This window comes from Nicotiana tabacum, chromosome 17, assembly GCF_000715075.1.
Source record: "Nicotiana tabacum cultivar K326 chromosome 17, ASM71507v2, whole genome shotgun sequence".
Taxonomy (NCBI): Eukaryota; Viridiplantae; Streptophyta; class Magnoliopsida; order Solanales; family Solanaceae; genus Nicotiana; species Nicotiana tabacum.
The window spans coordinates 79,876,634-79,903,199 of record NC_134096.1 but is presented as its reverse complement, the minus strand read 5'-3'; the positions used below and the strand labels follow the sequence as shown (position 1 = coordinate 79,903,199).

General features: G+C 35.7%; 3 protein-coding genes across 8 annotated transcripts; 2 read left to right on the top strand and 1 right to left on the bottom strand.

Moving 5' to 3' along the window:
* Positions 1-733: 733 nt before the first annotated feature.
* LOC107801139 (uncharacterized) lies at positions 734-5,225 on the top strand. Of its 3 annotated transcripts, none has more exons than XM_016624423.2 (9): positions 734-873; positions 1,475-1,659; positions 2,281-2,556; positions 2,641-2,699; positions 2,943-2,979; positions 3,075-3,146; positions 3,235-3,385; positions 3,484-3,648; positions 4,518-5,225. In XM_016624423.2, exons 2-9 carry the CDS (start codon positions 1,553-1,555, stop codon positions 4,875-4,877), a joined length of 1,227 nt encoding a protein of 408 aa, XP_016479909.1. In that variant the 5' UTR covers positions 734-873; positions 1,475-1,552; the 3' UTR covers positions 4,878-5,225. The 3 variants fall into 3 exon arrangements, with proteins under 3 accessions (XP_016479909.1, XP_016479911.1, XP_016479908.1); XM_016624425.2 differs by having other exon boundaries at positions 783-873; positions 1,491-1,659; XM_016624422.2 differs by lacking the exon at positions 734-873 and adding an exon at positions 884-1,373.
* A 4,206-nt stretch (positions 5,226-9,431) lies between these two features.
* On the top strand, positions 9,432-16,427 carry LOC107801135 (uncharacterized). 2 transcript variants are annotated; one of them, XM_016624416.2, is made up of 3 exons: positions 9,432-9,902; positions 11,042-11,622; positions 15,306-16,427. In XM_016624416.2, exons 2-3 carry the CDS (start codon positions 11,071-11,073, stop codon positions 16,155-16,157), a joined length of 1,404 nt encoding a protein of 467 aa, XP_016479902.1. In that variant the 5' UTR covers positions 9,432-9,902; positions 11,042-11,070; the 3' UTR covers positions 16,158-16,427. The 2 variants fall into 2 exon arrangements, with proteins under 2 accessions (XP_016479902.1, XP_016479903.1); XM_016624417.2 differs by having other exon boundaries at positions 9,609-9,902; positions 11,123-11,622.
* Positions 9,860-21,374, bottom strand: LOC107801134 (protein SHORT-ROOT-like). 3 transcript variants are annotated; one of them, XR_012701293.1, is made up of 2 exons: positions 19,141-21,374; positions 9,860-9,980 (listed from the first exon to the last, which is right to left on the bottom strand). XR_012701293.1 is itself a non-coding variant. In XM_075234534.1 (1 exon), exon 1 carries the CDS (start codon positions 20,789-20,791, stop codon positions 19,247-19,249), a length of 1,545 nt encoding a protein of 514 aa, XP_075090635.1. In that variant the 5' UTR covers positions 20,792-21,374; the 3' UTR covers positions 18,965-19,246. The 3 variants fall into 3 exon arrangements, 1 of the variants encoding a protein (XP_075090635.1); XR_012701294.1 differs by lacking the exon at positions 9,860-9,980 and adding an exon at positions 17,586-17,603; XM_075234534.1 differs by lacking the exon at positions 9,860-9,980 and having other exon boundaries at positions 18,965-21,374.
* Positions 21,375-26,566: the final 5,192 nt, after the last annotated feature.

Here is a 26,566-nt window from a genome sequence, read left to right as displayed (position 1 = left end):
GCATACACAACGTTGTTAACAAGATAAGATGCAAAATATTTGTTTTCTGGCTTTGTAATCAACGTATTACTGTAATTAAGTTATTGTCTAATTTACACGTTTGTAATACTTATGATTGTGCATGTTCCAACAATTAGGATAAAAGATTCTTCTTTGATTCAGAGTTTTTGGACGTTAAACTATGAAACTCTATTTGAAGTATTTGTTTGGAAAAGAAAAAGAAATTGCCTTCAAAACACCTTTAGGATACTTTACAAAAACTTTCTTGGAAACATTAAAAAATTAAAATGGTTTATGTCTTTTGTGATGGGAAATACCTCCTAAAGGTTAGACATGAAGCTAGTATTTAAATTTTATGGGTTTAAAATTATAATCCTTTTAAGATATTGAGTTCTGAATTAATAATTCGTACATATTTATTAAATTTTTTATACAAATATAAAATTTAAACAAAAGCTGATGAATTCGATCGAATTCGTAACCTTCCGCTCTACTAAAGGTGTATACAAATATTGTTGCAATAAAGTTCACGGTGAGATTAATAAATTAGTAAATTTATTATATGCCACTGGTGTAACTTGGGATTTGTATATGCAGTGTTTCCCCGTGTAACTCTAGGTGGCTTGGTTATTTAACAAATTTGTGCTTAAAAAAAAAAAAAAATGTAGGAGGTGATAAATGAAGAAAACAAAAGTAAAAAAAGTAGAAAGTGATGGTTTGTGTCTTTTGTGATGGGAAACACATCCATAAATATCGGCTGATGAGGGAAAAGGAAAGCTTACGTCGAAAGAAAGAAGTGGATCAAAAGCCAAAAAGGTGGTCAAAATTATCGCAATTTTCAAGGAAGGCCGTAAATACCGCATACTTTTATAGGTACTCTCCTTTCATTTCTCACTTTGTTCAGTCATTTGTAGTATTAGTGTGTGAAGAACAGAGAAGAGATGGAGTCAAGACTTAGAAGAATAATCCCACAACTCTGTTGTACACAGAAGAATAACCAAAAGTTTCTTAGCATAAATCTAGCCACAAGCTATCCTAACCTTAATGAGCAAGTCAAGGCATGAATTTTCTTTTCTTTTGTCTCCACTACCTTCATGTTTTCTCTATTCTTGGCCCCATTTGCCACTTTTGTTTTCTTCCCCTTAATTATGTTCTACCTCAAAATCAAGATTATATAGTATATCATGCCGAAATTACATGGAATGGTTCTTGTTCCGTTCATTCTTTTATTAATTTCAACTAATATGGTATCCCAAAAATCTATTGTGTTTGGGTTCATTGATCATGATCAAGTTTCAAAAAGACCTGATCCTCTGCATCAGTTCAAGTTATATAACGGAACTTATAATCTTGGCAACAAGCACTATTGGGCTGTAAGTTTTATTTATAATGAAATAAAAAAAGTTACTACATAGTTTTGATTGCTAACAAGGGAAGCTGCTGATATGTATTTGTTTTTTCCTGAAATTTATAGTCTGCGGCTTTCACAGGCATCCACGGATACGCTATTGCTGGGATTTGGTTATTATTTGGATTGGGATTTGGGAGTTATATGATATATAAGTATTTCCATGGCAACTCAACTCCAATTGTTGACTATCCACCTTCTTCCTACATTTTGATGTTCTTGCTCGTTGTTCTGTTTACCATTCTTGCCATGTAAGCTGCTTATTTCTTGGTTTTTGGATTTCAATTATCAAATATGTTGGAGAACTATTTTTGAACTGATTCTGTGCTCTGTTACAATTTTAGAAAGAAAATACACATATACACACGTTTGTTAAGATGAGAAGGAAGTTGTTTCAGGAAATAACTTTAGTAGTAAATAATACTATCATATTCTTAAGTAAATAAGTAAAAGGACACGTTGATTACAAAGCCAGAAAACAAATATTTTGCATCTTATCTTGCTAACAACGTTGTGTATGCATTATGGAAACCACTCTAGAAGTTTTCTATTCATGAATTATTCTTATTTATGCTGGAGTAAGTTGTCTTGTCTTATTTTCAGGCAACTAGTTCAGTTATTACGGAAAGTTAACGCTATCAATGCATTGAAGTTAAGAGTCATTATTAAACGCATATTTGTGTAACAATCCCTTTCTTCTCCCCTGCTTAAAATGATGATTAATGACCTATATATATGTAGTAAAGCGATTGGTCTTCTCAAATGGGGATAAAGTATTAATTGCTAAACATTTCATTCGTGTTACATTTTACTAGAGAAGGAGTAAAAAGAAGAAGACTGATTGATGTGTCTGCTTTATTTTTGTATGGAAGAGTTGCAAGCAGTGTTATTTTGGCTGCAAACAATGGTTTTGAACATAGAGTGGAAAGGCTTCGCCAAACAATTTTTGATGCTGGTGGGGATACTCGTCAAACCATTAGAAGAGTAATAAAGGTTTTGCTAAATATGCAAACTGTTTTAAGTCCTTATGATTCAGTGGCAAACCAGATGTTGAACTTGACAACTCATAGACTTCGAAGAGGATCTATTATGATTCAACAGTTTGTTGACAAAACCAGACATTCAAGTAATGAAGCAATTACAAGTCTGTAAGTCACTTCTTTAATTTCCCTGTGCGATTGTCGTTCTTATGTTTAATATCTCTTTCATTAACCTATTCCTCTGTTTTGCAGGTATGTTGCAAATATTGTTGTTGTGACTGTCAATTTGGTATTTTTGGTTAGTGCATTAGGTGAGATTCTGTCACACATTGCATATTTTTTTAGTCATTAGAATGTTTGAAAGCAGATGTACTTCAATGTTTGGGTGTCAAAGTAGAGAGGTTGTGATTTTGTGTGAGTTATAATAATATAAGCTATTACTCTATTTCTACTTTTGCTATCATCTTTGCTATTTTTTCTGTTTAATTCTTTCTAACGTACGTTTAAATCGACCCACGACATGGTTAGACTAATGGAATGCTGCTTTGGCTCAGTTTTGCTCGTTTGGCATTGGCCTCTTGGATTTATAATGTAAGTGAGATTTTGGCACTCGTAATTTGACACATAATCACCTTTATATTATTAGGGATCCTAAACTGCTGTTAATCTTTGTTGTGTTAAACTAGAATAATCTTTTGCTGCTGGATTTTGACAACTCTAAATTGGGTGCTGACTGGCTTTGATTTCTTCTCCCATACGTGAGCACACATCCTATTCTCTCCTTTTCAATTAAGTTTATTTTTCATATTATAATATATATAATTTTGGCACATGTTATATATGCAGCTTTGCAGAAGACACGTGCTCAGCTTTAGAGGACTTTCAACAGAATCCCAAGAACAATAGCTTGCAACTTATACTTCCCTGTGCAGAAGCTGGAACTTCTGATAAAATATTGGTACAGATTGGCTCCACTGTTCATAATTTCATAAGTCAGGTACTGTTATCTACTCCTATTATAGTAGAAACAATAGACGAGCATTATCTCAGCATTACTGAGGCAGATTTTTTTTTTTTTTTTTGGTTGGTTTCCAGCTAAATTCTAAGTTGACAGAAGTGCAAGGATTAGGATTAAATGATATGGGGGAAAATAACTCAGGAAAAAGAGGAATTTGCGACCCCTTCTCTGGTGCACCTAATTTCAGCTTCACACCTGATCTCTGCCCTAAGGATACTATTCCAATTGGAGAACTGAAATATGTAAGTTTTAACTTTTAAGCAGTTACTTATAGAACATGAATAAGAATCTTTACAGCTCATCTAGTTAAAAATTGGGAATTGCTTCCTGTTACCGTATCACAATGCTATTTCATTCAAATTTTAAGTTATATATACGAACAATGTGAAAATATTTTACATCATCAGTTCAATTCAATTCCGGTTATAACATGTTATTACTATTGTCACGTTACTATAGGCTCTATATGAAAAGTTAACCGTTATTGTCAGTCAATTCACAAAATTTAAATTCATTTATTTCTTCCTCACGGCACCCCCTTTTCATCCCTTACTCTTCTACTTTTGAGTTCCTTGGTGACGTAGATCAGCAGCGAATACATCTTGCCCCAAGCATATGACACCTTTCGTCGAATTCTTTTATTAAATATGTCTATATAGATTATAAGCAAAATAAAACTATATTGAGTGTAAATATAAAATAATGACATCACTTGTCATTATAGTTTTTTATTCATTTATTAATTTTTTCAAATATTGACACTTGTGAAAAATCCTGTATACACGCATGTAGATTAGACACGTAGAGATACTGTGGCGTGATTTTCCTACTTCTATTGAAGCCTTCACAACCAGTCTGTCTATTGGTTATAGCTTTACAAAGGATTTTAACATTTGATCTTATATATACACTACTAGTGTAAATAAATTTTGCACTATTAGTATATCTTAACATGTTATAGTAGCTTACCTATTTTATTTTTCAAGTTATGAATCCCACGAATTATGGAGGATTACCTGTAGTAACGTAACTTAATAAGTAGTGTCTTTTATACTATCATCATCGTATATAAAATTTGAACTCTATCAAGAATGCTTATGTTTGCCTGTAGGTTCTGTCAAGAGTGACATGTTATGGAGAAAATTCTACAGCCAATTGCTTGGGTGAAGGGAGATTCATTCCACAGGCATCATCCATGATGTTATTTGCTTACACTGAATCTATTCAAGACTTGATAGAAATATTCCCTGATTTATTGAGCCTAACTCAGTGCTCCACAGTAAAACAAGCATTTTCCAACATTTTACAGTACCAGTGCAGGCCATTTCGAATTTCAGCACGAATACTATGGTCATCTATGTTGTCACTTTCGATTATTATGGTACTTCTGGTATTGACATGGATAGTAAAAGCTCATCAAGAAAGAGGAAGAAACTTTGGTACGTGTTCCATTGTACCTATAGCCGCCTAACGATGCCAAGAAAGTACTTGGCCAAAAACAGATATTGTGCAGGCAATGTAAAGAAGATGTACATGGTTTGCCATTTTTCCTTTTGACAATTATAGTTGAAGTATACAGTATACTCTTTCCCCTGAAGTCGCAAGACGCCAAACAAATGGGGGTTAAGCTATACAGACAATAGAGAATATTTACCAAAAATGTACTTGATTTATTTGTTCTTGTCGTGTACATATTTAATTTTGGCATGATTAGTTCTTGATGGCTACTCGAGGCTAAGTGTTGGCCATGTATATTTGCTAAATTGGCAGATTTGTAACACTACTTCTCGACGTATACGCTACATCTTGATTGATTTTAGTTCTGTCTGTTCGTTGGATTGCTTTGAAGGTTACTGGATCACTTTCTGCAGATTGGTAAAAAGCTTTAGAAAAAAATATCAACATCATTTAGTGTTTATACAAAAAAATAAATTAGGCATGTCACACATACAAATACTTTATCACTTGATAGTAGTTAAATGATACATATTTCTTTTATTAATTATTATTATTATTATATGGTGTAAACTTAAAACATCCATGATGTGAGACTTGAATCACAGGTCATCCCAACTTCCCAAGTAGAAGTTGTTTCAAGTACCTTGGGTTGGTTATCCGGGGGAGGGCAGATCGACGAGCATGTCACACACCGTATTGAGGTGGGGTGGATGAAGTGGAGGTTAGCATCTGGAATCCTGCGTGACAAGAGAGTGCCACTGATACTCAAAGGTAAGTTTTATAAAGCGGTGGTTAGACCAGCCATGATGTATGGGGCTGAGTGTTGGCCTATTAAGAACTCACATATCTAGAAGATGAAAGTAGCAGAAATGAGGATGTTGATGTGGATGTGCGGGCACACTAGGATGGATAAGATTAGGAATGATGATATTCGGGAGAAGGTGGGTGTGGCTCCCATTGATGACAAGATGCGGGAAGCGAGACTCAGATGGTTCGGGCACGTATAGAGGTGAAGCCCAGATGCTCCGGTAAGGAGGTGTGAGCAACTGGCTTTGGAGGGCACGAAAAGAGGTAGAAGGCGGCCTAAGAAGTATTGGGGAGAGGTGATCAGGCAGGACATGGCGAAGCTTCAAATTTCCGAGGACATGGCCCTTGATAGGAAGTTGTGGAGGTCGAGTATTAGGGTTGTAGGTTAGGAGGTAGTTGAGTCTTGACTTAGCTTGTACCTTTGTGAGGCTAGTCCAGTAGGGTTTTTGTCTGAGACAGCTAGTGGTATTGTTGTGTCTTATTACTCTTTCGTTTTTCATAGTGCCTGGTCTATTTACTGCTATCGCTTTTGCTTTGCATCTATTTTCTGGTTTTCATGATGTTGTTATTTTTTCTTATGGTATCTGTTGGTGGTACTGATATTGTCTTTTTTCATTTTCTTGAGCCGAGAGTCTTTCGGAAACAGCATCTCTACTCCTCGGGGTAGGGGTAAGGTATGCGTACACACTACCCTCCATAGATCCTATTAGATTTTACTGGGTCGTTGTTATTACCGCTGCAATGGAGAATTAGAAACCTACCGGGGAAACTTGGACACCTAATGTTGGTTGGCTACCTTGTAATACTATTAGTTCTTTTGTTAAAGCACTTGACTAAGCTATAAAAAATTATTGAGAAAATGATTCAAGTTTACTCATAATGTAGCAGTAATACGTGTCTTGAAAATAAAGAACCACACATATAACTATTAGGTAAAGACACCTATTCATTGACTACTGGTGAAGGCAATATTTGCCCACAGAAAACTAGAGAAAATGAAGGTTGAAAATGATCTCGTGAAAACATTAATACTCAATAAGTTGAATACCTTTCTTGAATATTTTGACCCACACCGATCAGTTGTCCATTGGCTACATACTCTACGCGAAGCACCTCAAACAATAACGATCATGCATTTAATAAGTCTATTAATACTACTTCGGCTTCAAATATTAATATTCTAAACAAATTTAATTTATTTTAAAATATTTGATGTTTAAAAATAAGAAGTCGTTTTTTCCTTTTTTCATATCAATATTTAACGTTTCAATTAAAGGAATATTAGTTAAGTGAGATATTTAAAAATAGATAAAGAGTAACCCAAATTAAATTTAATTATTAAAATTACTAATTATCTTTATTAAAGAGCATGCTAAAATTTTAAAAGACTGCAGTGCACATGCTTTCTTGGTTCATTAAGAATTTAGGATATGCATGTCACACTTCCGACTCAATTTTTCCAAAATATATTGCCTCACAAGCAATTATTAAAGGGAAAATGGCCAAATATATCCGTCTATTTTGGTATATTATTCACATTTACCCTCCATTATACTATCGGGACATATCTACCCTTACCGTTAATAAAACTTGGTAAAAATATCCCCCATCTAACGGAATCCACTAGATTAATAAAATAATCATTTAAAAAAAAATTCATTAACCCATAACTCGTTAAACCCATCATATAAAAATATGGAACCTAAATTTCTGAGACGTCTTAACACATTTTATTCATTTAGAGAGAGACCGAGAATAATGGTGGAAGTAGGATTAATAAGAATTTATATTTTTGGTTCTTAGTTGTTTATGGTGGCGTTAGGATGTCATGTTATCACTTTTGATTGTATTTTTTGTGGTTATAATATGGCTTTCCTTTGTCTAATGCAATGCACACTTGATAGTTAGTTTGTATGTCGGTAACAACAGATATATGCTTTATCAATATTTGTGTTTGATTAATGCATGAAGTTAGTGTACTTAGGTTGTTAAGTTACTTTTCAACTTGTTGGTGTACTTTCTTTCATTCTTGATGATTTTGGTAGACTCTAACTTGATATTAAATTGAATCTCCTCTAATTATTTTCTAATTTTTGTTCCTTATAAGTTCAGTTGTTACTAAGAATTACGAGTATCACATACCATAGCTTGAAATCTAACTTTGATTCTTAAGGCGTGATTTGGCGATAATTACCCGTTGCTCAAATGCTTAAAGCAGAATAAGAAAATATGGTACGTGAATACTCATCAACAAGGTTTCATTGTTGGAGGAAGAAATACCTCGGTAGTTGCCTTAAGATTTCATAATTGTCAACTTAATAAGATGCTACAAACATTAATGTCATGGTGGAAAAAAATCATGGTGAATACTCGGCACAATTCTGCATGGTGGGGGAAAAAAAGAAAAAAGCTAGAAGAAAAAAAATTGAAAAGGTAGAATATAATAAACATACAATAAAGATATTAAAAGAATCGTGACTCAATATATTAAATGAATATATGTTTGTCGGTATTTTATGTCTTTCACATCTTAAGTTCAATAAATGACTACGACGGAGATGACTAATCTGTAAGGAAGAAGTGCATTAAATAAAAAAGATTTAACGGGTTATTAATGGGTTTTTAAAAAATAGGTATTTTTTTAATTCGGTGGCTTTCCGTTAGGTGGAGGGTATTTTTAAAAAGTTTGGCTAACGGTAAGGGTAGATGTGACCCGATAGTATAACGGAGGGTAGATGAGAATAATATACTAAAATATATGGGGTATATTTGGCCATTTTCCCATTATTAAACGTAATTATGCAAGAACCTGCCAAATCTAAAAGCTAGCTATATAATACTAGTCCAAATACATACGCAACTACTTAAACTTGTCCCAACTTTTTATTTAGACACCTAAACTAAGCTTACGATATATCAAACACTAAAACTAGATTAGAACTGTACCAATTGATCACAACTTGGTGACATGGCAAGTCATGTATATCTCACCTAACTAGGGCGCATAATGGCCACAAAAATATGGTTTCTGTTTTTTTTTTCAGGTTGTCTTGTTTTCCATACTCACAGTCATTTTCTTCTTCAAAATCAATATTCTCGTAGGAGAAAATAGAGTTTCAACGGAAATTTTTTGGATGAGCTGTAAGCATTTTCTTCTTCATGTGTTAAGAGACCCAAATCTGCCTTCATCATCTTCGCCAAATAATATTTGAGACCCAACAAATGCGGATTCAAATTTAATTAGCCCTCAAATTAGAACTTGATAGCTTTAAAACATAGGCTATAAAAATGTCATGCTCTCGGTGAGCTAGAGGCAAAAAAACTTTGTAGGAACTCACGAGCAAGCTCCAAATATTTTGACTTTTTGTGCTGAGGTGTCTTTTTATCACTGGTTGTATTTGCCACATCAGAGTAAGTGGCTTTCACACACTATAGGTTGTCTAGAATTATAAAATATGTGCTCAATTGGTACCGTTTTAACCTTGTTTGAGTGTTCGATAAGTCATAAACTTAGTTTAAATATCTAAATGAAAAATTGAGACAAGTTTAAGTGCATGCATATGTATTTGGCCATAATACTACTATTTGAAAGTGTTATTTTCTCTCCGAAAAATCGCAAAAAGGAGAGCTGTGATCGAATCAAATAGGAAAGATTATGTGGTGTTGCTTAAGTCAACTACATAATTTCAAGTTCTAAACCGGAGAATATAGTAATGAGCCTAAATGTGATGGCAGCGGTGCTACAACTACAAGTACACTTAATCATAAAGTATAATTGAATGTATGAAGCAATAATTAAATGCTTAATCCCTACAGCTAAGGTCATGAAAATTGGAAACCCAAGAATTAAGAATTTTCGTCACTGTAACACTTCGAGAAAGTGCTCGAGTCTAGAGAGAGTCACAGGGAAGAGAAGTAAAGGTGGGAGTTTTGGGGGGGGGGGGGGGGGGCAAAACCCAAAGGGAGGATCTTTGGTTTACTCAACCTTTCCTTTTCCTTGTCATCTCCCCCTGCAATCTGGGCCGGAGTTTACAGAAAACTAAATGCCCAAATTAACCTTTAACAACTAGTCTAGCAGTTGATCTTAAGGAAATTCAGATGCACAAAACTTGATAGATTAACTGAAGTATTGCTCGGCCGAGTTGCTATTTGAATTACAACTGACACGAGCAGCTACGGTTGAAACATATGTCGAGAGATTTCGTTCAATCCTCAACTAGGTTGTTTTCTGGTAAGCTTCTGTGCTTTGACTGGTAGCTGAATTTGACTATTATACTTTCCCCTTTGCCCCTTTTCTTCTCCTTCCTTCCTGAGAATAAATAAAAAACTTCTCAGAAATTGTGATTCTTTGTGGATCTTGAGCTGATCAATTTAGCTTGTTAATTTCTCTGCTGATACTTTTGCGTTTACACTATCATACTTGTTAATTATTCCTCTAGACATCTATGTCAAATGATAGTCAAGACAATAGGGGACAGCAAGTGCATCATAACATACAATCTTTGTATTTTTTTTTTTTTTTGTAGTGATAAAGTTGCAATCTTTTATATGGTATTGAGACATACAGAGTGATCAAATACATTGTAGCAGCAGTAGTTGAGGTTGGAGTTTAAACTGAGCCAATTTCCGCACTCACAATCTGAAAAAGATGGAAACTTATAACAATTCAAAACACTAACATTTTATGTGCAGTTTATATCTCAATAACTTTAATAGGAATATTAGCCTACTCATCACTGGCTTATAGCAAAAAATGGGTCTCAACTTAATCTATAGATAATTTGGATTAAGGCCTTATGTTTTATTTACAACTTGGACCATGCTCTTATCCTTTCAGATTATAGTCGATTAAAATCGAATTTTCAGAGTCTAATAAATTTTTCTATAACTAGCGATTAACAAGTTGCGTTCTCACTGATAAATATGTTCCATTTGTTTGTATCTTTTGTTGGTGCTCAAGAAATCCACTAGATTGAATTGCTGTTCAAACAATTGATTATGCATGTATCATATTGTCAGCAGTCAACTCTGACAGAGTAATAAGTTCAGAAAACTTGATTTTTAGTTATTTGTATGCATGTTCATACTAGTTATACAATTTCATCTATTTAGGAAATATTCACCTTTATTGAGAGAGATGTATATGTATAGATATGTGTTGATACATGCAAGCACGAGTACATATCATCTCTATTATGCTCTGCATATCCATTTTCTTTTGTGGTTGTGGCTATAATTCTGGATCTCCATTAGTTTGATTTTCTTTACTGCAGCATTGTCTTCAAGATAAAAAAAGGAACAAAATGAGGTTCAAGAACAAATCCAGGAAACAGTTCTGGATCTCCATTGGTTTGATTTTCTTTACTGCAGCATTATCCTCAAGATAAAAAAGGAACAAAATGAGGTTCAAGAACAAATCCAGGAAACCAACCACTTTACGTTGCAATGCAGGACGCAGATGCTCATTTTCAGTTCTTGTATGGTGCCTAGTAGGTTGCCTTCTTTTACTTAATCTATACTCCTTCATTTGCCAAAAAGATGCACACCATGGGGGGACGCACTTACGTATAAACCAGCACCCACACATTCGTGAGCTTGAAGAGGTTGAGGAGGAAAATATACAAATTCCACCACCAAGGAAGCGATCCCCACGTGCTGTCAAAAGGAAGCCTAAGCGGCCAACCACCTTGATTGAAGAATTTCTTGATGAGTCTTCCCAGCTAAGGAATGTTTTTTTTCCTGGTCAAAGAACTGCTATAGATCCTCGTAAGAGTTCTGAAAATGATACCTATTATTATTACCCTGGAAAAATGTGGTTGGATACTGAGGGAAACCCTATACAAGCTCATGGAGGAGGTGTTATGTACGATCAGAGGACAAAAATGTATTATTGGTATGGAGAGTATAAAGACGGGCCAACATATCATGCTCACAAAAAAGGAGCAGCACGAGTAAGTTCTGGATTTCATACATTTTTGTAGGTGATTAGCTTCTATGTTATTGTGTTCTCTTTATTTAAACTGTTGTTCCGCGTCTTGTAACATACAGAGTTCTGTGCCCCTCTTCTCTTCTCTCGAAGTGTATATACATGTGAACTAGTGGATGCATCTTGTATATTTTCTACGTTGAACTAGGTAATGCTTTTGTACCACTTGCATGCACATCTCAACAAGGCGCTGCAGTTCCTTCTGCCTCTAGTTCTAAACTATATCTGGTTTATATCTCCTTTCTTTTGTTCCCATTAGTTGATTGGTGATTATATATTTGTGCTTAGCTGTAAGAGAAAAGACTGCTTTCAATGTGATCCAGGGTAGATCAGGAAGATTGTGGAAATTAGCTCCCAAGTATAAATAGAAAATTCATACTTGAATCAAAAATGCTGAAAATGTAAAGGAAAGCGACCTTCTATCTCTGCTATACTTTCCTTTTCAATAGAAGGAAATGTGGCCTTGTGTTGCTCTTGATCTTTCTAACTAGAAAACGTAGTAATTTACTTCTGAAACCTTATTATGCTCGACCTGTGGTCCTCTCACCCTTCCTATTAGTTAATGATGGGATTGGCATGCTTTGAACATAACAAGCATCTTTTGCCCCTTTCTCATTGTATTCCATTACTGGGTTTCAACTCTTTTTTCAAAAAAAAATTAATAAAGAAAGATTCCACCATAGAGAATATCATTGCATACTGATGTGCTGTTAACAAGAAGCTGTGTGTGCTTTATGCTCTGGGCTATTGTAACACAGGAAGCATACCTTTTAGGGCAAGATTTTCATCTTTTGGTTCTTTTGTATTCTTCATATATGCAAACTATTCCCAAAACCATTTTAGTTAGTCTCACTTGTGGATGGAAAGGCACCAAGGAGAGCTTGTCGAATTTCAGGCTAGCTAACATGTTTTTACCTTCTAAGTTTCAGGGGACTGATAGCTTTGTAAGCTCTTTGAGGCGTCTTTTAAAACAGCAACATCATCTTTTGAAATCCCATTGAGCAGCCAAAATTCTTAATACAAAGTAAATAAGGAAGAAGAATGAGTGTAGCGATTGAATATGAAGAGGTTGACACATCTAGAATATCGTCATTTACATTTTCAGAGCCACAAACAGATAGAAATCATCAGGGAAAAATATGACTTATCGGGTTTTAATCTTCTGAATTTCTAAGTGCAAGATCGTTCTGTTCCCTGTTCACAGGCAGATTCAACAGATTTAAACAACTATCTTTGTTTCCTAGATATATCCGGCTCTTTAAAAAGTTTTGGAGCTTGCCTGTGTTAGGGAATTGATTTGCTATTAATTGTTTTGTACAACTTGGTGCTAAATTGTTGCTTGAATTGAATAAATTTTTCTGAGTCCTTCTCCTTTCCACTTCTCCCCCTTTCTACCGTACAAAAATAGAGAATAGCCAAGTGGTATTGCATTCATTTTTGGTACGGGCATGCCAAGATTCTTTTCTGTTATTCTAGACTAGATTATGAACTCCTGGTTGGATTTTGTCAAGATTGAACTGAGGCTACAAGAAAAAACAAATGGAAATAGCCTATATCCTGTGCTATGACCTCCCACCGTTCTAAAGGATGAATATGAATTAGTAGGATTGTTGCCCTCATAGCTCTTTTTGAGTGGATTGAGATAGCATCAAGCCTAGCACAAAACAAATTTGGACTGCTAATTAGTAGAATTGTTAAGCCGTCTAGCATAGTCGATACCTGCCTCCAAAAGTGTTGACCATGCCTAGTGGACCCATCACAGGAGCCTAAGCCAAGAAGCTCAAGGATGCTACTAATATTTTAGTCAAAAGATGCTATAAAGATGGTCGTTTATGGAGGGAAGAAGACCCTTTGCGTCAAGCCACTTTGGTTTGCGTCAAGCCAATTTGGGAGAGAGTTCAAGACTATCACAGGGGAATTCTGAAGTCACAGAGAAGGGCGACTGCATATGGGGTCATCTGGCCTCTGCCCATACATTTAAACTCTCTGGAGTTCTCCTTGAGCTAAGTGTGACCGCACATCATGGGTACATCACGGGTTTTGGCCGCGCACACGCACACAACAATTATTTGAAGTTTGACAGTCAGAATAACCTGTAAGGTGTACTGATGTTCGACCGCACATCCCCTTCCAGCAACACATTTTATTAAGTTGTATTTTCAAGGATCCATGTGGAGGCAAAATACACTAGGTTATTTTTTCCTGTGTGTCCAAGCCTTGATGGACAAAGTTACCCGGCTCCTATGCTGGTGACAGGTAGCTGGTACCCCGTGGAATTAGTCGAGGTGGGCGCAAGCTGCTCCGAACACCACAGTTATAAAAAAAAGTTGTATCTTCAAGGCCGAAAACTTGTTATTTCCTAATGGGTCCATTCTTAGACTTAACCTTGGCTATAAATACGGAGTAGTTAATTATTTGTGTTGAACCTCAGATTATTGAAGTTATTGTTTGTGAGGAAAGGTTATCTCCCTAAGTTCTCTCTTCAGACTCCATCGAAGGCTAATGAAGGTCTTGAGTGCTTGTTAGCTTTCAATTAAAGCTTTGATAGTTTTGGTTCTCTTGATTAAATTCCTACATTGTTAATGTTTTCTTGCATGTGTTGGGTTTGAATTATAATCAAATTGGGTAAACTCTCCTTCAACCCTTTTCGTTTTTTCAATCAACTCTTGAGATCCAATTGAGGGTTGAAGTTCCCTTGCCCAATCAAAGTCCAATAAAAGAGAACACTACTGCCAAAGCTGTGAGGGTGCTCTACATTGTAAGTTAAATGATCAGCAACCTCCTATTACTCATCACACTGACAACCCCAACAACCAATAATCACTTTCCTCTCTCTAAGGTTCTGCGGTAAGAATTGCATCCGGGTTGACTACGTGAAGAATGCCACTTTCTTCCGCGCCATTGTACTCCATATCTCCCTCCATCCTGTCTTATTGCCGCCCTTGTATTGAAGACTTAAGTAATTGGATCTCACCGAGAATGTGATTTAGAGGCCGTGATAGATTTTTTGAACACATTACATGACAAGTAATGTGGCTGTATCTTTTGCTGTAAATATCTTCCAGTATTCTATTGTTGCTGGAAGTCAATATAGTGATCTGTATCTTAAAAAGAAAAAGGAAAAGGATCTCAATGAAAATGTGCTGGTGCCTAGTCCTTCCACGCCATTTTATTCTCCTTGCCATCTGTCATAGTGTAAATGGACTCATTCGCTTCCTCCCATTATCTAGCCCACAGTCACTCAACCAACCAATCAGAGGTCAATTACCAAATAAGCAATCTTAAGCAGTTTTTTAAAGCTCCTGGACACTTAAGAAGCATCTGAAAATCATTTGAGCACGAGTGCTCTTAAAGGGACAGTTTGGTGTCAACCGTCTTAAATGAGTAACCTAATGGGATGATCTTTTAAATATCAGGCTTGAGTCAGACGTTGGCATGCTATCATATGCATAGTGATACATACTCTGTTCTTTTCATTTTATTTATAGGTTATGAGACTTTTCCTTGGTTCCTAGATTGTTGATCTCTTGTCCATTATCTAGAATTGGTTTGCTGTTCTGGCAAAGGCGTGAGATTTATTCTTCGTCCGGGAATTAGTTTTAGCTTTTAACTTATCAGCTTTTCATCTCAATGTTTTCTTCCTTTCAGGTTGACGTAATTGGTGTTGGTTGCTATTCATCAAAAGATTTGTGGATGTGGAAAAATGAAGGCATTGTTTTGGCAGCGGAAGAAAATGATGAGACACATGATTTGTACAAATTAAATGTATTGGAGAGACCAAAAGTAATTTACAATGAGAAGACAGGTAAATACGTAATGTGGATGCATATTGATGACACAAACTACACGAAAGCTTCAGCTGGTGTCGCCACTAGCGACTTCCCCACTGGTCCCTTTGATTATCTGTACAGTAAACGGCCCCACGGATATGATAGCAGGGACATGACACTCTTCAAAGATGAGGATGGTATAGCATATCTCGTCTACTCCTCGGAGGACAACAGTGAGCTTCATATCGGTCCACTTAACGAAGAATACATAGACGTGACCCAAGCCATGAGAAGGGTTCTTGTCGGACAACACAGGGAAGCCCCTGCTTTGTTCAAGCACGACGGGACCTACTATATGATCACATCAGGTTGCACTGGTTGGGTTCCAAATGAGGCCCTAGCTCACGCAGCTGAATCGATGATGGGGCCGTGGGAGACCATTGGAAATCCATGCATCGGCGGCAACAAAGTTTTTAGACTCACAACATTTTTTGCTCAGAGCACATTTGTGCTTCCTTTGCCTGAGCTACCTGGTTCCTTTATTTTTATGGCAGATAGGTGGAATCCAGCTGATTTAAGGGATTCAAGGTATGTGTGGCTACCTTTAAGAGTAGCAGGGCCTGTAGACCATCCTCTTGAGTACAATTTTGGTTTCCCCTTATGGTCCAGAGTGTCTGTTTATTGGCATAAAAGATGGAGACTTCCTTATAAGTGGCAGGGGAAAAAATGAGTAGGAGATACAGGGAACCATTTGTACAATATGTTCTCCATTTTTTTCTTTTTCAAATAATTTTTCCATTAGTTTATTGTTCTAGTATTATTCTTTACAATTAAAAAATTAACGAGTTCTATGCTCAATAACGATAGGTGTAAATTTTTAGAGTTTGAACTGCTATGCCAAATTTCCATCCTAGGCATGTGTATCGTAATACCGTAAGCTTTTGAGCTAGAATTACTGTTGTTGAGTGAAACCAGGTTGGACTTCCTGTTTGGGCCGCAATGGAATTCTCTATGCCATTTAGTTTATGTCTCGACTGTATAAATTAACTTTATTAAAATTTATCTGAATTTTATTACTGGAAGTGCTATATTACCAGTTAATAGTTGAACACAAGAAGGAAACATTGTAAAGCTCCAACAATGCCCATTTACGCTTATGGAAGATTCTGCTTTGATCCGATGAGTATGACGGATTTATCCATTAAAACAATTTTACGAGGCGACAACTTTTTATTTTCTTATATATCTAATGAATTCCATGTCACAACTAATGCGAGACATCATTCATCTCCATTTTTAATAGGAAATCATGTTTTTGTGGTCCATAACACTTGTGATATGCGGTAGCCTTAAGAAATAAGAAGGTCCAAAAATATTAAAATGCACATTGCAAATATTGAAAAGAATAGCAGATTATTATTTAACGCTTGCAGTAGCATGCTAGTAGAAATTAGAAGTCAAAGCTGAAAGTTAACTTCTAGTATCATTTGTGTGAGTTAGTGATAACAATCAAGTAACTATCGCAACGACTTAAACAAAATCACTATAAATGTTTCTCTATTTGACGTAGAATTCCAATGCTGGTATGCGAGATAGTTGGTCAATCTTTTTTCTATTTTCATCGTTCTTTTGTTTGTAAAGTCTTTTGTTAGTGATTGGACGAATTAGCAATTTAGTAGGGAAGCAAATGGATGAAGCTATAGGGGCGGAGATAGATAAATATATCCCTTAGAAGATTTCCTCAAGCCATTCTATTTCTCTTGTCTCCAAGAAAATGGTGCCCTCAACGAAAAGCAACATCGTAAAAGACAAAATATTCCTTGAATTTTATTCTTCGGAGTGGAATATTTGCATTTGTAGTTGCGCAGTCGCTCTCTCTATTGAATTAGTTATTTGATTAAATATCCATTTTAGGGTAATAAATCACTTTCACACTCTGATAACCTTGTTACATAATGATATCATATAAACAAGAGAATAATATAAAGAGTGGCGGTCATCAGACGCTTAATAGACGCAAACCATCCAACAAAACTTTATTTCTTTTTCCAATATATAGGTGACAGTGATCATACCTTTATTTGGGTGGTCGCCAACTTGCACTATTTTGGTCATCACAACAAAGTCTTGGTCAATTTTCGATCACCATAACATACAAAACCAGGGTTCCTTTATGCTATAAAGAGAAGCAAATAAGGAAAACGTAGACAAAATAATATATAGTGAATTCATTTTGGCCAATAATCGTAGATGAAGAAAAGGCCCACGTTGAAGAAGACGAGATCTTACGCAATTTAAAAAAGGGAAAAAGACCAATAAAAGTTTAGTGAGATGGTAAATACTTTTTCATCCTTAATAAGAGATTTCAAACTCAAACTTTGAATGGGTTATCCTAATGTTTTGGAGTTGTTTTAGCTATATTTATCGGTGAGATTCGAATTTAATAAAACCAACATCAAATGAAAAAATAAAAATGAAAAATCAAAGGTGAAAAGGTAGTGAGAATGTTAACGTGGAGGGGGCAGGTCTCATCAAAAGAGTAAGAGAGATGTGAAAAAACACCCCTAAAAAGAAGTTCCCACTTCCCACTACTATTACTGAATGTTTCTTTTTCTCTTGCTTCCTTTTAGTGGGCCAAAAAGTAGTCATCCACTTCAGAGGCCAAGTTTAATTTATGGTTTATTGGTGTGGGAGAGGGGCCATCACGTAGCCTAAAGCAACTTCATTCTCACCAAAAAAGTATGGAGAAAAAAGGAAAGATGAATAGGAATAGAATATGAAATAGACCATATCTATACAGCGTGCAGGCCACTTATATATTAGACCATTATATATATAACACTAAAAACTAAACACCTTTTGTTAGATTCCCAAGCATAACCCTAAACTCAATAGCCGTCCTAAGATTCTATGGTCCCAACCCAAGATAACGACCCCTTGTTACAATCTTATAATCAATTTTTGTTTTTATCTCAATTACTTCTTACTTTAAAGATCACAAATCCATGCTTATATCATCCTTTGGCACCTAATACCTACTCCATCAATACACAAATTGAGACCAAACACTTAGACAAATTAAAGCACTTTAAGAAGCTACTGAGTTTCATGAAGATCATGTGTACTTGATGCATTAGCTATTTGTCTTTTTGTTCTCCTACTTAACCATAAAGACAACAGAATGCAACTAATGGAGTATTTATGCGTTATTCTTAACAATATTGACATTTTGGTAGTCATATAACTAATGGATGTATTAGCAAGAAAGACATAATTTGGTTTGTATTAATACCAACCAACTTCACACCGAAGGGATTAAAACTTACAGGTTAACCCGCGCTGATAGATATTATTGTAATAAACAGCATGCGAAAGGAATTAAGTTATGGATTATCAGTATAATTTAGCATAATATGTTATCTACTTTATTTTCTGGATTACCAGATCACATTTGTTGTAAATAATTACATGTTGTTATTACAGCTAACTTAATTAACCTGATAGACTAAAAATAAGATTATACACTAATAGTACATATAACTTAAAATCAATTGAAAAACCAAATTTTCTTTGCTTGAATGCCGAAATCAATCACCAATGTTAACAAAAGGTTAATCATCATCCGAGAGAATTAGTATGTTACTACTAATTAAAGCTCAAAAATTCTATTCATCATTTAAAATTCAAAAAAGAAAAAAGAGAGACAAAGGTACCTTTCTTGATTCCATCCACTCCAAACAAATCCACTAACAAAAGTGAGAGAGCAATAGAGAGCTATCTAAGATGGCGACTCACCACCCAACACCACCCATTGTTGATCTAAGGCTTCCATGCACTGGCCCACACCACCGGCTGTTCCTTCCACGACAGGAATATTCCGGCGGAATCTCCGCCGCACTGTGTCATTGACCACCCTTCTTTATACCTCCTTAACAAAGCCCTCACATCATCACAAACTTCATCACTATATAAAACCGGACTAAACCCTCCTGCATGCAAACGATGTAACCATTTTGCCCCTGTTTCCCGCCTCTCCATTGACTCTGATGGAGGGCAAGCCAGTAAATCAACAATAGACCGTCCTGCTTGTCTCTCTAGCATCAAACGTTCGTTACTTGTCTTAGGGAAACTGTCGTCTAATGATTCAAAATAAACCCTAATCCATCTCAAACATTCTTGAAAACCCTTAACGAAATCAAAACCATCAACTCCAACATCAAGATCAGCTTCTTCTTCCACAATAGTCACAATCCTAGGCTGTAATCTCCTAAACAATGATATCAAATAATCCCTCCGATTTCCAGCTGGTGAAACCGAATGTAACGCGCCGATACAATTAATAGCTAGCGCTTCATCTTCTTTAATATCTAACGCACCAACATCCAATTCAGATAAGTTTCCCATATGATGTATGACATTAAACTTAAATGGCACACCCATAAGCCTAGCAAATTTTTCCATTCTGCTCCCGATCTCTTTCATAACTTTTTGCACAGCCGCCGTTCCTCCGGTGGCGCCACCTACGACCACGGTGGTGAGTCGGAGATGAGGAGTTTCATCAGTACGAGTAGCAAGAGCTTCAAGCAAAGTTGGCCATTGAGTACAATACGTGTTGCTAATATCAATTATATGCAACTTACTTTCACCTTCGAACGCTTCCATAATTGCACCATTGGACGCAACGTGACCAAAAGTTGTCCACGGGCTAACTTCCTGGAATTTCAAAACCAATTTCCTCGTTGACTCGAACGAACATGTTTTATCAGAAGCAGACACCAAAGTTCTATAACAACGTTCGCCAGAATCCGTCATTCGACTAAACAAGGCCTGCAAAAAATAAGAAGCCAATTTTTGCTCGGTGTCACCATAGGGAGAACTTAGCTCATTCAACATCCACATCAGCTGCTGGACACGTGTGCTGTTCTTATCAGCAATGGCTCGGGAAGTTTCTAGAAGGATGTCCGTTGCCCACTTGCCAGAAAACGAAGAACCGAATTCGAGGTTTAAGTCACGTGCTGGGGAGAACTGATCATAGTACTGATGAGATTGTGTGGGAGTACTGCTAGTGGTTGTCGGTGTAGGAGTGTTGGAAAATTGTTGTTGTTGGTGGTGGTGTTGGTAATGATAAGGAGGAGGGTAGTTGTTGTGTTTAGAAGAGGAATTAGAAGAGAAGTCATCTTCATCCATGAAAAAGTTGAAGCATTCTTCGTCTTCTTGATTATGATGAGAAGGGTAATTGTAAGTAGTGTAGGTATTTTGTTTATTAGAAGATCGAGAGCTGCTTGAAGTTCTACTGGAGTTAAAGGATTGATCAGATTGTTGTTGTTGTTGTTGAAGATTAACTAATCTAAACAAAGTATCCATTTAACCAACGGCCGACCCACATCAAAGTTAAAGAATGAAATGTTCAAGAATAATACCTTTTTTTCAAGTGATTCTGTTGGATGGTTCAAAGTAAAAGATCAAAGTGGAGTTGGTGGTTTTAGCTAGAGGATATACATAATTAAAGAAAGAGAAAGGGGAGAAGAGTGGGTATAGAATAAAAAGAGAGAAGAATATATATCCAAGTAAAACTTTCACTTTGCTTTTTCTTTTTATTGAGGCAGTCGAGATATTATTATGATAAGAATGGAATAAGAATGAAATGGAGATGTGAGGTGGATTTGGTTTCTATTGTTTCTTAGTCATTCTTTCAAATGACTGAAAATAGTTGCAATTTTTTCCCCGTTAAAACATGGAGCTAGCCATATTGGGACTGGTTGGTGTGTATTTAGATATAGAAAATATTGTCTGACAAAAGATATAGATAGTGGTATAATAAAGAAATACAAAAAGGTAGAAAAGATTATATAAAGTCGAGACCCCAAGAAACAGCTTAGTAGATTAGCTTTTCGTATTTTTGAAATACACATTTTTTGAAAAGAGAAGAGAAGAGAAGAGGGAGGAGTATAAGTGAGTGGGAGCAGGCGTGACAAATGGGGTTTTGAGGGGAAAAGAGAAAAAGAAAGAGACATTAAAAAAGCTGCCGGCGTGCATCATCGTGATGATTTCATGGATTCCATGATATATGATCATTATCAAACCCACCACCAAAACCATTCCATTATTATTATTATTATTATTTTCACCCAACACAATAACCTATTCATTCACATTCTTTTGCCTCCTAATCCATCTTCAAAGCCTGCCAAAAGAACAACAAACAACAACAAAAAGATGAAAAATCTGCCCTTTTTTTTTTACCTTTCTTATACTTCTACGAAAACCCATACAGTATGCAACATCATTAGAATCTTCGTTTTAACTTTGAATACATTATTAAACGTTGGGAATTTATCTTAAATCCAGGGCATGCTCCTTTACTTTTCTCCCACCCCCGTAACAAATCCATCATCACTACTAGATTTAGTACTAGGCCATTTTCCTAGAAAATATTTCTGCCGCGCGTTCTTGTGCTATGTCCAAGTGATTATTATGGAACTTATTGCTTAATCTATATCAAAGGCTAAAAAAATCCATTGGTTATTAGGGACGGAGGTATAAGTCGGTTTAATTTTTGTTCAAATAATATATTTAATATTAAAAAATTATTAAATATATAGAATATTAAATTTAGAATCAACTATAAAGTTAAAATCTTGATTCCCCTATAATTGTTACTATTTTCTTAAAATAACGTGTCTGTCTAGCTCTTTTAATACACTACACGGGTAGTAAAATAAAAGGTTTAAATATATAATAGTTTATATACACAAGCTGATAAGATTATTTTAAGTAAATATTTCAATGATAAACAATAATTAGTGATCTAGTAAATATAATAATTAACATATTATTTTATGTTAAATTATATTTGATAGTATACATTTTTTTTAGGCTTGATTAATACATTGCTAGTAAATGGACATGATTAGTGCTTTTTCAAATAAAGGACTGACAAAGAAAAAAGAAGAGAACTAGGGGCCTGCGCCCATTCAAAGGACAGTCTATTTATCTAAGCAAGCTGTAAAAACTAAAATGAACGTATACGATGGTCTTGTATTAAGCTGGCGCCTCGCCTTTTCTTGTCATGTACGTGCTATAAAATTGCATTAACTCAAATTCGTCATTTATATTCTTGGCTCTATCCTTACAATCATTGGAAAAAATTTACTACTTTGGACTCTTCTCTTTCTAGAGAATGGGTAGTAGGTTTGCTCTACGTACGTTTATAGGAAAGAAAGAATATTTGCATTACCCTTCATGATTCAATCCAAATGAAAATTTATATGATTTCGGAAAGGGCAGAGTGGTCATTGCATACAACCAGGTCTGGTTCTCACTCAATTTTCCAAGATATATTCTCTTGGGAAACTCTCCCAAGAATTAACGAATTCCCCTTTCTTTTTTCTTTCTTAAGCTGAGTTAAAACTCGAGAGACCATACACTCTTTTTTTTAATCTTCTTTTCTCTTGTTTGAATATGTCAAACTAAACAGATAGGTCATTCACGTCGTAGCTTAATTAACGCAATTTTTATAGTAACATAAAATATAAAAGAGAACGTCAGCAACATAATCCCCACATGATTTTCTTAATGAAACCGGAAATGATATGACAATATCTCGTGTATAATTTAGATCGCCGTTGGATTAGTTTAAAAGGTGACTACGAAAGATCACTATACAACTTTTTAACTCAACTTTGGAGGACAATCCCCATTTAATTAGTCCCTTAACTTTTTTTAATTCTCTCTCTATTTTTGTATTTCATTGTTTATTTAAGAATTAACACAGTATTTAACGTGTTTGCGTGTTTAACAGGTCAACTTTTGAAAAATATACTCGGTTTTTCTACGTAGTCATTTGTCTAACAATTGATATACTATGTCTATGTGGTAATCTTCTTTGTAATGTATGTTTCAAGATGACATCCCGAGTACTGATAGAAAGTGACTGATTAGACTATGCTTAAAAAGGGATTAAAAGTTTTTAATATGAGAAGAAAATGTTACTTTTACTATTTCCCTAAGTTACAAGAGGGGAACATGTAAAGATTTGAGCTCATACAAACTGAATCTGCCATTAGGAGAGAACATTTCAGAGAAAAAAATATATTTTATATAAAATATATCGAATGAGTATGTTTACATCTTAGCTACATATATACAGTAAAAACTAACTCCAATTAATTCCTATGACAACTGTCATCTTACTGTTAAAACTGACCATCACTAACCGACTTAATTAATAAATAACAATTCTTTCTTCTTCTACACAGTGTAGGTCACGTGACTTCTATTTTCACACTCCCCCTCAAGCTGGTGGGTGCAAAAATATTCAGCACTCCCAGCTTGCCAACTAGATGTTCATGTTGAGCTCTTGGTAACCCCTTTGTTAGAATATCTGCTTCTTGATCCCTTGTGCCTATATGATGAGTTTTCACCAGCCCTTCTTGAATTTTTTGTCTGATGAAATGATAATCTATTTCTATATGCTTTGTCCTCTCATGGAATATAGGATATGCTGCTATCTGTATTGCTGCTTTACTGTCACTGTATACATCAACCGGCAACGTAACCTCTGCTCTTAATTCCTTCAATAGGGATGCAACCCATACCAACTCTGATATAGCACTTGCCATGCTCATGTACTCTGCCTCAACTGAGCTTTTAGATACAGTACTTTGTTTCTTCGACTTCCAGGAAATCAATGATTGTCCATATATGATTAGAAAGGCAGGCACTAACTTTTTTGTGTTTGGACATGAAGCCAGTATGTATCACAAAAGACACTCAACTTGTTTGATCTGGTGCTACTTAGCAGGATTCCTAAACCCGGTCCCCTCTTGACATACTTTACAACTCTCACTACAGCTTCCCAATAAGATATTCTTTGTTGTTGCAGGAACTGGCTGAGAGTTTGTACTGAGAATGCAATATCTGGCCTAGTCAATGTAAGGTATAATAGCTTTCCTACTAACCTTTGATATTGTCCTTTATCTTCTAGGAGTTGATCATCCTCTTTGCCAATTAGCTTGTCATATTCTGGAACTGTTAGTTTGACATTTGTCTCAAGAGGTGTGCATGTTGGCTTTGCACTCCCTAGGCCTAGTTCTAAAATTATCCCCAAAGCATACTTTATTTGATTAACTAGAATCCCCTTCTTTGACCTGCTGAACTCCATTCCCAGGAAAAACTTTAAGTCACCCAAATCTTTGATCTTGAATGCTTTGTGTAATGAATTTTTGATTTCCTCAATCAGTCTCGAAGTGTTTCCTGTCATCTACATATACTAATAGAATGAAAATGTCATTATCATGTTGTTTGATGAATAGGGAATGATTTAGACTACTTTGGGCAAAGCCGTACTGTAGGAGTGCCTCTGTCAATTTTAGATTCCACTATCTGTTGGCTTGTTTTAACCCATAAAGGGATTTGATAAGTCTGCAAACCATAGTATTCTCCTGACTTAAAAATCCCCGAGGGAGTTCTATGTACACTTCATTATATATATCTAGTTGATGTATATGCCAATTGTGTCCTGCTGCTAGTGAAAGTACAGTCCTGACATTTGCTATTTTAACCACTAGAGAAAAACTTTTTTGATAGTCAAGGGCTTCTTTCTGGTTGTAGCATTTGGCTACTAACCTTGCCTTGAACCTCTCAACATCCCTATTAGCTTTCAAATTCACCTTGTATATCCATCTACATCCAATCACAGACTTCTTATGTGGCAGCTTGACCAATTCCCAGGTCTTGTTATCCTGTAGTGCTTGAATTTTAGCTTTCATAGCTTCCACCCATATGGGATCCTTGCATGCCTCTTGAAAAGAACTTGGCTCAACAATAGAAGAGAAATCTCCCAGGTAGACTTGATAGGATGTAGATAATTTTGCATATGACATGTAGTTCTCAATTAGATATAGTACTACATTAGCCTTGCTATGAGGTGTAGCTTAACCAGATAGCCAAATGGGGTCCTTGGTCTGCCTTTGTGACTTCCTTAAAGAAATTTCTGGTGTTACAAAAGAGCTTGGGACATCAGTAGTATCAGGTATATCTGGTGATGATTCTAAGGAAGTATCAGCTATAATTGCTTCGGGAATTAAAGGAGGATTATCAACCTCTGCGGGTCAGCATGTTCTGCCAAGGCTTCCTCTGATGAAGAATCCACAGGACCAGAAGAATTATGATCTACCTCATTAGCAGGTAATTGAAAATCTGTAAAAATGAAAGGAGATCCATGATCCTCATGTTGTGATGTTTGCTCCTGAATATCTTTAAAAGGAAAAACATTTTTCTTAAATATTACATCTCGATTGACAAAGAATTTTTGCTTTGCCAAGTCATATAGAACATACCCCTTGGTGACTGCTGAGTATCCCATAAAGACTGACTTGATAACCCTGCTGTCAAATTTGTCAAGTCTTGGTAGTGTGCTAGCATAGTATAAATATCTAATTGTTCTTAAATACTTGATATTATGCTTCTTTTTGAAGAACATCCCATAGGGAGACTTACCATTTAACACTGCAGATGGTAATCTGTTGATGATGTATGCTGCTCTCAGCACACAACGACCCCAGAATTGGATTGGTATGTGCCCTTGAAACTTGATTGCTCTGTCAACCTCAAGGAGATGATTGTGCTTCCTCTCAGCCACTCCATTCTGCTGAAGAGTGTATACACAAGTTCTCTGATGCACAATGTCTAATCCTTTGACTAAATCCTGCATGTCCGAGCTAACTAGTTCACCACCATTGTTAGTTTTTATAGTTTGCACTATGACACAAATTTGAGTATGTATCATTTTGAAGAAATATTTTAGCACAAAAACACATCACTCTTAAATTTCAGCAAGAATATCCATGTTACTCGAGAGAAGTCATCTACAACAGTCAAGAAGAATCTATTACCATCAAAAGTTTGTGTGTTATGTGGTCCCCATACATCCAAGTGAAGTGATTCAAAAGCTCTTCTTGATTTATTGCTACTTGAAGGAAAAGGCAATCTAGTGTGCTTAGCCAATGGACAAATCTCACAACTATCTATTGCATTCTTGCAACTTTCAACCTTACATCCAAGTAATTCCTTCAGTGAGTTTTCAGAAGCATGTGCTAGTCTCCTGTGCTACAATGAGACATCTCCATCTGCTTCTTC

What these genes read in the sequence shown, in the direction of transcription:
- LOC107801139 (XM_016624422.2), top strand. Translation starts at nt 1,185, where the DNA reads ATGCCGAAATTACATGGAATGGTTCTTGTTCCGTTCATTCTTTTATTA. An exon ending in TGGCCTCTTGGATTTATAAT is followed by an intron (nt 2,980 to 3,074) that starts GTAAGTGAGATT and finishes GTGTTAAACTAG; the next exon opens with AATAATCTTTTGCTGCTGGA. An exon ending in CAATTGGAGAACTGAAATAT is followed by an intron (nt 3,649 to 4,517) that starts GTAAGTTTTAAC and finishes GTTTGCCTGTAG; the next exon opens with GTTCTGTCAAGAGTGACATG.
- LOC107801134 (XM_075234534.1), bottom strand. Translation starts at nt 20,791, where the DNA reads ATGGATACTTTGTTTAGATTAGTTAATCTTCAACAACAACAACAACAA.
- LOC107801135 (XM_016624416.2), top strand. Translation starts at nt 11,071, where the DNA reads ATGAGGTTCAAGAACAAATCCAGGAAACCAACCACTTTACGTTGCAAT. An exon ending in ACAAAAAAGGAGCAGCACGA is followed by an intron (nt 11,623 to 15,305) that starts GTAAGTTCTGGA and finishes TCTTCCTTTCAG; the next exon opens with GTTGACGTAATTGGTGTTGG.